The 13,371-nt window shown below is 32.9% G+C and overlaps 1 protein-coding gene across 1 annotated transcript in view; it reads right to left on the bottom strand.

The window, feature by feature from the left end:
* Positions 1-13,371, bottom strand: part of Pibf1 (progesterone immunomodulatory binding factor 1) — a 234,411-nt gene that overhangs the window by 82,084 nt on the left and 138,956 nt on the right. The window contains exon 13 of the mRNA XM_047553407.1: positions 4,892-4,982. Within this exon, the coding sequence (XP_047409363.1) occupies positions 4,892-4,982 (91 nt within the window). The remainder of the gene's footprint in view (positions 1-4,891; positions 4,983-13,371) is intronic.

Raw genomic sequence — 13,371 nt, 5'->3', positions numbered from 1 at the left:
GAGGCATCGAATTAGCAATAAACAAAGTACATAAAGTTAATAAGGGAAGAAGACAAATGACACATACCAACTGACCTCTTTTATTCAACCTGTTAATCTTTAAATGTGGCATACTGCTTTGGTGAGTGATTTGATATAGGTGGATCCTGTACAGAAATCTGGGATATTAACAGTGGGAAGTGAAATTCAAAGTGAGACAAATGAAGAATTTTTCAACTACAATTGAGTTTGTCTCCAAAAGACAACGTACACACAATGAAAACAAGAGTAAGTCCTTTTCAAGTTCTATATAAAGAGTAACCACAAATAGGGAAAATGACTCTTGCTAAAGGTTATTTTTTGATTTAGAATGCAATGAACTTCTCAAGAAAGCAATACTTCCACAAGACTATTTACTGGGACATTAAAGTAGGTATAACATAATACTTCTTTGTAATTGTATTAAACGCTGTGTGATTTTTACCTATGCCAAGATTAAGTTGGACATCAACTAGAAATTAACATCACAAGAGTATAGTTTCATGTCTAAATATTAAACCAAAATTTTTATTGGTTACTTGTAAAATTATTCCCTTAAGGGTTATCTTTTAAGCTTTTTCAACACTTCTTGAATTCCAAATAGATTATTTCTGAGACCTGTCAATGGCAGCCAGTACTTCCCATTACTACATGTAAGTTTATAACAATATCATAGAGCAATGTGGATAGTAGAACTCAATTAAGAAGAGGAAAACAAACTTCCAGTATGCCTAAAAACGTCAGTTTCTCCAGCACTTTCTTCCTTTATTGTGAAGATCAGTATGCTGTGAGAGTTTCAACACAAAGTTCTTTATAGAACTAGGTAGAAACTAAAATGAAAGATCCATAGTATGCAATGTATCTTATAATCTGAATGGTTTAAAACTTTGAGAAAAGTCCCTAAACATTTAGATCAGCCACAACACAGAGGCACACAGTAAGAATCACATTAGTGCCTGGAAGTCACCCATTTAGTGTGGCAGCACAATCAAAACACACAACCAGAAATCTTGTTTGCTATTTTTCAAAATAGTCACTATTGAAACAAAAGCATTACTTCAGATGTCCAAGTTTAGTCAAGAAGAGCCCATTTTATTTTAATCTACTGTAATTGTATAAGCCCTTTTAATTTTTCACAACTATGTTCCAGAAGGAATTTAACACAATTTTTTTGTTTGTATCCCTATAAACTTTAAAGCATGAGTTTTATTATTGAGTCATGATAACGTATTTAAGAGAAATTTGGGGGAATTTGTTTATTGTTTTCTCTGTGTGTGTGTGTGTGTGTGTTTTGAGACGAGGTCTCTATACATTGTCCAAACTGGTTTTGAATTTGTGATTCTGCCTCAGCCTCCAGAGAATCAGGGATTACAGGTGTGTGCAACAATGCCTGGGAGTTACTTTTTCAAATTTAGAAAAACTGATTATACTACTACTTTATGGAAAATTGGCATTATATCTTAAAAATTGATATTAAAGAAACTGAATCTTAAAATTAGTTTTACATTCATGTTTCATATATTTCAAGAACCCTCATTAAAATTTTAAAAGAAAATCATTTTAAACGAATGCTCAAATTGTGCCCAGTGAAAGGTTTTTGAACCCTAACTTTTCCTCCGAAATAAACCATGTACTTTAAGAACATATTACCTGATATAACCAATTAACATTTACTGAACACCTACTTTGTCAGGAATTGTGTAGTGAACTTCACATCCATTTTCTCATTTTAATTTCATATTATTCTTTGGGTAGCAAGAGGAAATTTATGAAAATGTTCACTGGCTGTCTAATTTATTAATAGTAATATGGCACTTAACCAGAATTCTACTTAAAAACAGAAGTCCTAAAATTTAAAGTTTTGAATAATCATTAAAAGTGATCTTTCTTGAAGAATATTCATTAACAAGGGTGTGGTGGCATATACCTCTAATCCTAATGACTTGGGAGGATAAGGCAGGAGGAATATCAGGCCCTAAGCAACTTAGCAAGACTCTGTTTCAAAAAAAAAAAAAAAAAAAACCTGGGGAAAAGCACCCCTGGGTTCAATCCCTGGTGCCAGGGAAAAAAAAAAAAAAAAAAAAAATTCATTGACAAATACATGTTCAGGATAAAATGCTAGAATTAGCTGGGCATAGTGGTGCATACCTATAATCCTAGCTTCTCAAGAAAGTAAAGGAGAGGATTGCAAGTTGGAGGTAAGCTAGGCAACTTAGCAAGACCCTGTTTCAGAAAAATAAAAAAATAAAAAGGGCTGGGGAACATCACTCAGTGTTAGTTTGCCCCTGGATTCAATCCCTAATATCAAAAAAAAAAAAAAAAAAAAGGTTAAACTAGAAAATTATACACACTATCCTAAACATGTAAGAAAGTATATGTATAAATTTCTAACTTGTAAGTGGTATTTTTGGATGGTGGGATTACTAACAATTCTCCTAATTTTAAAAATAAACATATTTAGAATCAGAAACCTCCTTCCTGCCCTAAACTACCTAATTCTGTATGATGAATATGAAATTTTAAAATCAAATTTAGTATGGATGAACATATTGTGTAGTAGTTAGGAAATTAAATTCCATTGAAATTTTGATATATTTTGGTCTAGGTTGATATACAATGAAAACTTTATTATGCAAATACTTCAGTTACTGTTCTGAGTCATCCTATATAATTCACCTTAAGTGTTCATTGCTTTAATTTCAAATATGAAGTATGGATTCACTCAAAGGCTATCTTGCTTTAGTCTTTAACAAACTTAAAGCGAGCACAAAGTCTCTGCCTTCTTTGCAGATATCCCTTACAAAATCACATATGTGCGTTTTGAACTTTGGAAATGTATCAGACCCTAAAGTGGGATCTTTTGTGCCACTAGTCAATTTTGTGCATACAGTAGTCACTCAATAATGGATACAGGAATGTATAAATGCCCTCTTTGGATATCTTTACTTTCCCTTCCCTCAGTTTAGATGACCTGAGAAACACTTCCTCAAAATAACCCTCTGGCTCACCATGAGAAGAATGCCTGGCACCAGCTGGCAGGATATATTAATAGCACACCCATTAGGCACTTGTTCAAGGCACATAGATAGCTCGGTGATAAAATCTTTGGAAATATTTGGACAGTTAAGATTATTTGGAATATGAATCAGTTGTGGTTCTTTAAATCTTTTAATATTAAGAAATCAACTACTGTTTTTGGAAATTCTTTAAAATACAGTAAGCTATCGCAGCAATAATTGATTTCAGTTTCAGAGGAACTCAGTATTTGGGGCTAAGGAAAGCAAATTTACAAAAGCAAAATTCTTTCTTTCTTGTAATAAACATTCTTTTGAAGGATTCGTATGTTAAAATAGAGAAGAAAATGGAATTTTTCCATTAAACTCCCAATTTTCAGTATTTTACCTATGATTTCCTGATGATCAAGAACTCTCTTACCATGAAACTATACTTCCATACTTCTATTCTTCATTAGGCAACAATGGACTGAAAGGCAGAATCATACTTAAAATTTAAAAATATCTTAGTTCATTCATAGTGGCCACTGGAGGGATCAGAAAGGAACAGGACTACTACCAATTTCAAATTATACATAATTTACAAATACCTGAATCTTCACCAGAAAGAATCAACCATTCTAGCTACAAATTATTCACCTACCCCTGAAATAAATTTGGTAAATATTCAGTTTAAACTAGTACAAGACAAAAGTTCTAAGCATCCTTTTGTTACTTCCTATAATGTTCTATACCCTATATCACTTTAGATAACCATAAAAACATTTCATTCTTTGGGTTATCACTTCAAACTTCCTATAGAAGTATCAGAAGTAAGATGGATTGTTTTTCTTTCTTTTTTTGTAATGTCTCTAAATGTCTAAATAAATTTATATAAAAATAAGAGATAAACAAGAAGCTTTGAATTCCCAAATATGCAGATGAAGAAACTAGTCCCTTACTAGGTACCTGCATTGAGCTAGACGGAGACTGAGAACAAGAAAAAGATGCAGTTGCTGACCTTGAAGAACTTTCCACCTAGTGGGGAAAATTCCATGGAAAATGATAGCTAATGAGATAAATGAAATGCTTTCCTGTAGTATAGAGAGAATTGATGTTTACGAGGCAGAGAGATGTACCTACTCTCATTTTGTGTAGAGAGGTAAATAAAGATGGTGAGGTGGGGCCACATTATGGAGGGGCTTGGAAGTCTCGCTGAAATATTCAGATTTGATGTGACAGCAAATGGAACTGTGAGATGTTTTTGGAAAGCAGTATCAATTTAGAGAAAGTGGAGTTAGGGAAAAAAATCAGGTAGGTCAACTAGAAAACTGTTTAATGAAGGTAACAATTTTCTGTTAGTGTCCTTTGAAGTGTCCTTTGAAGTTATCTCACCAGATAACTAGTGGATCTTCTAAAAATTTTCTTGGTTTTCAAGAAGTTTTTTATTTTATAGTTTTAGTCACAATATATATGCTACCACTATATCACTCTATTTCTCTAAAATATATGTCAAGGAATGTAGGCATGTGAATTAAAAAAAAAAAGGAAAAAGGGAAAGTGTAATTAATTAGTTCAAACCTGAATATTATTGCATTTGTATTATCTGAAATTCATTTAAAAATAAAATAAAAATGACATTCTTATCACTGAATTTAATTCTATGAAAATTCTAACGTACACCTCTATTATACCAACCATTAAACTCACTTAAATATACATGAAATGCATGATAATTACTGTATTTCATGAGCAATTTAATATTTATGTATACTAAGAACAAAGTTACTTTGTCATTCAACTGAGCACATTATCAAAATGCATAATGTAATTACATTTAGCTTGAGTAGATAAGTAAGATAAATATATATTGATTTTACCTTTGCTTTAGTCGTCTTTTGGCTGTTGTAGGAACATTAGCACCATAGCCATAGGAAAAAAGAATCCTTTCAGCCTCATCTTCATTTTCAACTGAAAAATATTGAAGTTTGTGATGTGAAATATTTTTTCCCCTTAAAAACCATGGCAGAAGTGAAAATAAAAGAGGATTAATGAAGTAGGGAGCAAAAGAACATTAAAAGGGGCTAATGTGTATCTCAAACAGCCCATTTGCAAGTAGGAGCATATTTCTTAAAGAATACCCTGTTTGGATTTGTTTGACTTACTTTTTAGAAAGCATTCAGGAATTGTCTCATATGACATGTTAAGCTTTCTTGTTATAAAGCACAACACAAATGTATTACTCTGAAGAATTCAAAGGCTTTTTACAGAAATATATGCTATAAAATATAACAATGATACCAATTTGTTAATTCTCTTGATAAAAGACGATTAATTAGGAAAGATTATTTTCTCAAAATAACAGCTTAATCTTAACTTACAATAGCAAAATTATACACTTAGGTAGGATACTCCGAATAAAATGTGTATTCCTAAGCATGTACTAATGGACTGAAATTTGTAACTCGAAAAAGTTCAGAGAAAATAATTTATTTGTAAATTCTGCCACTGTCACACCACATCCTAAAAAAACTTTTTTTCAATTAACAGGTTAACATTTTTTTTTTTTTTTTTTTTTTTTTTTTTGCAGTGCTGGGGATCGAACCCAGAGCCTTGTGCTTGCAAGGCAAGCACTCTACCAACTGAGCTATCTCCCCAGCCCCAACAGGTTAACATTTTATGGGCAAAAAAAAATTCAGTTCAATGAATTTTACTGCAAGTTAAGGTTTAAAAAAAGTCATTGATTATTACAAAAACTGAGGTTTCACTAGCTTGAATTAAAGCAAAGAATTAGAAAAACGTTTAAAAATATTTATCAACAATGATCAGTTTACTGTTTAAAATGAGGACTCTAAATTCAGGAGTACTTCAGATTTTAAATGAAGCCAAATATCATATCATAAGTGAAGCTTGACTATTTGCATCATTCACAATATGTTGTGCACATAATTGCTGACTGGGCCTTCTGTAGCACTGTAAGGATTTTAGAAGTATTCATAACTGTTTTCCTTTAATTTTGTTCTTTTCATGGCAAATCAGGATCAGCTTTCAGAGATAGGATTATTAGTTGGGAAGAACACGTGGAAGAGATGATATATGCTATCCCTAACATTGTTACCAGCTATCAGATAGCTTGAGATCCAGGATGAGCTCCAATTCAACTACATTGGAAGTAGACTAGCATTCAGATACATATCTGACTTCCCTCTCTTAAATGGCTGCAAATTCAGAGGGGAGAGATTTAGTTAATAACTTAAAAATCCACATTAGATATGTATGGACATTCTAAATTTGAGTTTTATAATTAATGGATTAATTATTCACAGGGTAACTACTGTAGCAGGGATTTAATTATAAAAACAATGCACTATACAACATGAGGAACACTACTAAAGAGATCTGAACAACATGTCTTAGAAGCACAGAACTCTTTCTGAGTGCCACTATTTCCCATACTAGAAGTCATTAGGAAGGTATGGGAAGACATATTTGCCAAGGCGCAGGAAGGGATTGTATTTGCAAAGGCCTAGACTTGTAAAGTATGTTGTTTTACAAATCATGAGAAAAATGGCTGGAGTTAATCTGAAGAGCACTGATAGTAGAAAAATGCTTAGTTCCAACAGTGAACAGAAAACTACAATATTATTTGCTAGGTTAGGGAGACTGAATTTTATTTTACAGTCAATAATCAATATAGGAAGATGACATGAACAATGGATTTTTGTTACTGATGCTGATACTACAGAAAAAAATTCCACCTAGCATGCTCAAGGTCCTGGGTTCAATCCCCAGTACTGTATGAAAATAAATACAAAAATTTAAAAATCCAATGATAGGGGAGACGATTGCTTAGTTCGGTGACAGAGAATTCATAACAAATTATAGTAACACTTCAGTGGAGACAGTCCAAATAGCAATGAAGAAAGGAACTTGCATTCTAGACAACTTGAATCAGTGTGAGGGTAAGATGAGGCACTCTAGACAGAACAAGGGAAAAAAATCAAGGTTGATGAGAGCTAGTTTTGGGTGATTAGAGAAAAATTTAACCTTATTAAAAGATCAAGAATACAAACAAAGTAAGTTTCAGGAAGGGAAGAAGAAATGCAAATAAATAGTGTATTTTCAATGACTGTAGGAACTTCACAGAAACCAGTGGGAATCACTAGCTTATAGACAGCAGTTAAAGTTAAGGAAATAGGTACGTAAAGTAAGAACTGAAGAGGATAAGAGAAAAACCCTGGAGAATCATGTACAGTTAAGTACTGGCCGAGTTAGGGAGAAGGGACAACAAAAGTGATAGTGATTCAAGAAGCAAAGAGGAGAGTTCTGAGAAATATAACAAATGCCTTCCAAGGTTCAAAGCAGGAACTTTTATTCTTCTCCTCCCCCGCTTGTTGTGTGTCAGCATCCATATATCAAAGAGACCATCCACCTTTTGGTTTTAAGGGATTGGCTTATTTATTTCACTTAGCATGACAGTTTCCAGATCCTTCCATTTTACCAGCAAATGCTATAGTCATTCTTTTTTATGGCTGAGTAATATTCTATTATGTATATATGCCACATTTTCTTTATTCATCTACTGAAGGGCACCTAGGTTGATTCCATGGCTTAGCTATTGTGAATTGTGCTGCTATAAACACTGATGAGGCTGTGTCACTGTAGTACGCTGATTTGGGGTATATACTGAGGAGTGTGATAACTGGGTTGTTGTTCTATTTCTAGTTTTTTGAGGAATCTCCATACTGCTTTCCATAGTGGTTGCACCAATTTGCAGCCTGACCAGCTGGAATTGTGGCTCAGTGGTAAAGCATTTGCCTATCATGTGTGAAGCCCTGGGTTCAATTCTCAGCAACTTATACAAATAAATAAAACGATTCATCAACAACTAAAAAGTGTAAATAGGATATAATAGTTTTTATGATTACATCCTAATAAAGACCTCATGTCTGCTGAAATTAGCTGATTTAGATGGTAAACCTTAGAAAACTGTACACATTTTAGTACTAAAAAAGAATATGCTTGCATATTTTATTACTTATTTATTTTTTGGTATTGAAGATGCTTTACCACTAAACTACATCCCCAGTTCTTTTTATTTTAATTTTGAGACATGGTCTTGCTAAATTGCCCAGGCTGGCCTTAAACTTGTGATCTTCCTGTCTTAGTCCCTTAAATTGCTGGGATTACAGCTGTGTGCAACCATGCCTGGTCAACACATTTTAAATTTTGTTTAATTAACAAGTATTCTTTAGAAAGTTAGGATATTCTGATTTCTAATGTAAACTGATAAAAGAATAACCTAATTATCATAGCAAAAGATTTATTTTCACATTTTTCTAAAGATTTTAGGAAACATTTAGACATATGGAAAAATTAAAAGAATTGTAGTATATAACCATAACATGTAGACTGTAAATTATACATTTGTACTACATTTGTTTATCATATATCCATCCATCTCTGTATCTATCCATGAATTTACTGAATTTTTTTGAATGCATTTCAAAGTTGCAGATGTCTGCATACTTCATCCCTCAACAATTAACATGAAACTCATCATTAATGGTTCAATATTTATTTATAGTCTTTAAAAAATAAAATTATATATGGTAAAAGGTACAAATCTTAAATCTACTATTCAGTGGATTTTAAAACGTAAAAAAGTTTTGAAATATATACACGTGAGTAACACAAATCTTGTTAATATATTCAGAACATTAGAAAAGCTGGAATGTTCCCTCATGTCTAAATCCCCAGTTAATTCTTGGTGACAACCATCCCTAGAGATGATACTATTCTGAATTTTTCACCACAGATTGATCTTACCTCTTATAGAACTTCACATAAATTGAATCAGATAGTATGAAATCTATGGCAAAGCCTTAGATTAAGTACAAAAGTTTTTTGGGTTCAGCCATGTTGTTGAGTGAATCAACTGTTGATTTCTTTTCATAGAGTAGTTCTATTGTATGAATACATGATGGTTTGTTTAAACATTTTTCTGTGATAAACACCTGGGTTGTTGGCAGTTTTTGATTATTATGAATAAAGCTCCTATGAATATTCTACTAGAAATCTTTTTATAAATATAGGCTTTCTTTTGGGTAAATAATTAGGATAGAATTAATGGATCATTGTGTAGATTGGTTATTTCTATAAAACCTGCCAATTGCTCCAAGTTCCCACCAATATTTTATGTAGCCAATCTTTCTAATTTTAGCCATTCTGGTAAGCTTCTAACGATATCTCATCAGATTTTAAAGTGAATTTCCCTCATGAATAATATTGTTAAATATCTTATTGTGCTACTTGGCCAGTCAAATCATTCTTTATGCTGTGTTTGTTTAAAACCTTTTGCCCACGTTTTAAATTGGGCTATTTTTTTTTAATCATTGATTTGCATGAGTTCTGGTATATTACTTTCCTATTGCTGCTATAACATTATCAGACTTTGTAGCTTAAAGCCATACAAATTGATTATCTTACAAATCTAGAGGTCAGAAGCCTACCTCAGTGAGCTGAAAGACAAGTGTTGATAGAGCTGGTTCTGGGTGGAGGGTCTCAGGGAGAATCCACTTCCTTGTCTTTTCCAGTTTCTAGAGATTGCTTTGATGCCTATTTAGCAGTTTCTTCTCCACTTTCAAGGCCAACAGTGTGGCATCTTTCGACTCTCTCTGAATTGTGCTTTCATACCATACCATCCCCATGCTTTTTTTTTTACTTTTTAAAAAACTGGTGCATATTACCTACACAACAGGTTTTCATTGTTTTATATTCATACATGTGTATAACATAATGAGATCAATTTTGCTACCCCCAAACCTCCCCTTATCCACCTTTACTTTTATAAAGACCTTCGTGATTACACTGGGCTCATCCGGCTATTGTTTCTAGGATAATCTCATATCAGGGTCATTAACCACAACAACAAAGACTTTTGCCATATAAGGTAAAATATTTACAGTTTCTAGAGATGGGGACATAGACATCTTTGGTATTTTATTTATATGGAAATATAAAGGACCAAGGATAGCCAAAGCAAACTTTGAAAAAAGATGAAGTTGGAAGACTTACACTGCCTGACTTTAGGACTTAATATCACACCTCAGCCTCAAGCTAGTAGTATACAGTATTGGCATAAAGACAAATACAACAATGAAGCAGACTACAGAAGTCAAAACAGATTCATATGTAAATGATTATTTGTTTTTTAACAAAGGCAACAAAGCAGTGAACTGAAGAAAAGGAAAGTTTCAATAAAGGTTGCTAAAAATTTGGTCATGTTATGGAAATGAACCTTAGGACACCAATGTTACTTTGAAAGGAAGCCTAAATATAATATTTAAAATTGTAAATTTGGGGCAGGTAAAGATTTTTTTTTTTTTTTTTCCGGTGCTGGGGATTTGAACTCAGGGCCTTGTACTTGCGAGGCAAGCACTCTACCAACTGACTTATATCCCCAGCCCAGGTAAAGATTTTTTAGACAAAGCCCTGAAAGCAATTGCCATAAAAGAAACGTGATATAGTACACATCAAAATTAAGAACTGCTCTTAGCTGGGAGAGTGGCACATGCCTATAATCTAGCTATTCAGGAGGATGAGACAGGAGGATCTTGAGTTCGAAGTTAGGCCCTAAGCAACTTAGTGAGAGACCCTCTCTCTAAATAAAATACAAACAAGGGCTGGGGATGTGGCTCACTGGTTAACCCTGGGTTCAATTCCTAGTACCCAAAACATAACAAAACAAATCAAAACAAAGAATTGCTTTTCAAAAGACAATTAAGAAATGAATACCCAAGGGCTGAGTGCAGTGGCACATGCCTGTAATCCCAGTGACTCAGGAGGCTGAGGCAGGAGGATTACTAGTTTGAGACCAGTCTCAGCAACTTAGGCTCTAAACAACTTAGCAAAATTTTTAATTTTAAAATTAAAAATAAAAAAATTAAAGAATACCAGAGAGCTGCCATTATTATGGGAACAAAATCAAATTTATAGCATGTCTTGACTGTGAAGGTATTTAATTTCTCTTAGCAATATTTCATGTAGTTGTTTTTCTGGTCAAATTTATTCTAAAGAATTTTGTGTATTTTGACACTACCGTAAATGGAATTGCTTTCTATATAAAACAAACTTTTCCAATTGTTTGCTTATAAGTTTTGTGTAACTTATATTTTGCTAAATTTATCAGTTTTAATGGTTATTTTGTAATCTGAAAGTAGTCTTTTCCTATCTCTTCCATGTGTAAAATTATAAATATCCCTAATCTTTATATAATCTTTATACATAAAAATTAGAATATATGTGTGTATATATACACAGAAACACACGTTTATATATACACACATATGTTTATATGTATTTTTTTTTTATATATTTTTTGCCTTCCTTGCACATACTAGGCAAGTGCTCTACTGCTGAGCTACATCTACAGACCTGATATTTCTTACCTTATTACACAGGAAATCACATACAGCATTTAACTTTTCATGAAAACAGAATCCCTTGCTTTGTTCGGTCCTTTAATGGGAAAGTATTAAATACCCAGGGTACTCTACCACTGAGCCATATCCCTAACCCTTAAAAAAATTCTGAGACTGGATTTTGCTAAGTTGCCCAGGCTAGACTCAAATTTGTGATCCTGTTGCCTCAGCTTTCTGAGTTGCTGAGATTAAAGGTGTGCACCACCACAGCTGGCTAGCTATAGATGTTTTGGAGTTGGGCTTTATTATGTTGAAGAAGTTCCCTTCTGTTACTAATTTCTTTAGACAAAGGAATATATGCAAAGTAAAAGAATTAAGGAAAAATATGAAACTTTTAAAATAGTAATATGACATGGAAGTGAATGGGAAAACATGAAAACTACAAATTAAACAAGAGTAAAATCATAAAAAGTCATATACTAAGAAATTTATGCTGTTTTAATAAAGACACAGAGATACATTAAAGCAAGTATATTACATGATCAAATCTGTATTTTTAAAGATGACTTTGGTTCAAGTGTAGAAATGCAAGACAAATTTGGAATCTATTGCGGTAATCAGATACTGACCATGAAAATGGAAAAGGCAACGATAAGAATTAAACTTTTTCTGAAATATAATACAATCCTTAAATGAAAATGTGCTCCAAGTAATTACAATATTACCTTACTGCAATTTCAACTCCAATTGATATTTAAATCCACCTTAATAAGATTCCCAGTTATTTCTGACTTTTAAACACAAATAATACACAGTAGCAAACATCACAGGAAGTACTTAAATATTAATTAAAAATATTCTTTAAAATTAGGGATAAGCAGGAAGCAACATTATTGGAAGGGGTAAAAAGGAAAAATAGAAATTAAATGTGAAATAACACAGCGTATCCAACAAATTTCCATTTGTCCTTCAAGATTCATTCAGGTATCACCTCCCCTCTTAAATATTCCTTACCTCCAGAGAAATTAACTCATGATCTCTTGTGTTTTTCCATAAAGAACTGAATATCACTTGTACACAGCAACTATTTTACCACTTTGATTATTCATTAATATGTTTGTTTTTCCCAGTAGACTAGACTAGGAACCCTTATGAGGCAAGCATTTTTTTGCATGAATTCTATATCCCTACTTTTTTTTCTTTTTAAAAAATTTGTTCTTTTTAATTTATATGACAGTAGAATTATTTTGACATATCTTAAATATATGGAGTATAACTTCCCATTCTTATGACTGGTCGTGTATTCATATATGAACATAGAAAAGTTATGTCTGATTCATTCTACTCTTTCCCATTTCCATTCCTCCCCCATCCAATCCAGTGAAACTCCACTCCCCTCCCTGACTCTGCCTATTTTGAGAGCATCCACATATCAGAAAATATTCCAGCCTTTGTTTTTTATTGAGACTGGCTTATTTCACTTAGCATGATAGCCTCCAGTTCCACCCATTTACCGGCAAATACCATCATTTCATTCTTCTTTAAGGCTGAGTAATATTCCATTATGTCTATGTACCACATTTTCTTTATCCATTCATCTATTGAAGGGCATCTAGGTTGGTTCCATAGCTTAGCTATTGTGAATTGAGCTGCTATGAACACTGATGTGGCTGCATCACTGTAGTATGCTGATTTTAAGTCCTTTGGGTATATGCTGAAGAGTAGGATAACTGGGTCAAATTGTGGTTCCATTCCTAGTTTTCTGAGAAATCTCCACACTGCTTCAATTTGCAGTCCCACCAGCAAAAGATGAGTGTACCTTTCTCCCCACATTTTTGCCAACATTTATTGTTGCTTATATTCTTGATAATTGCCATTCTGGCTGCCAAACTACACTGGAATCTCAGTGTAGTTTTGATTGGCATTTCTCTAATTGC

Source organism: Sciurus carolinensis, chromosome 5 (assembly GCF_902686445.1).
Source record: "Sciurus carolinensis chromosome 5, mSciCar1.2, whole genome shotgun sequence".
Taxonomy (NCBI): Eukaryota; Metazoa; Chordata; class Mammalia; order Rodentia; family Sciuridae; genus Sciurus; species Sciurus carolinensis.
This window is presented reverse-complemented; position numbering and strand designations above follow the sequence as displayed.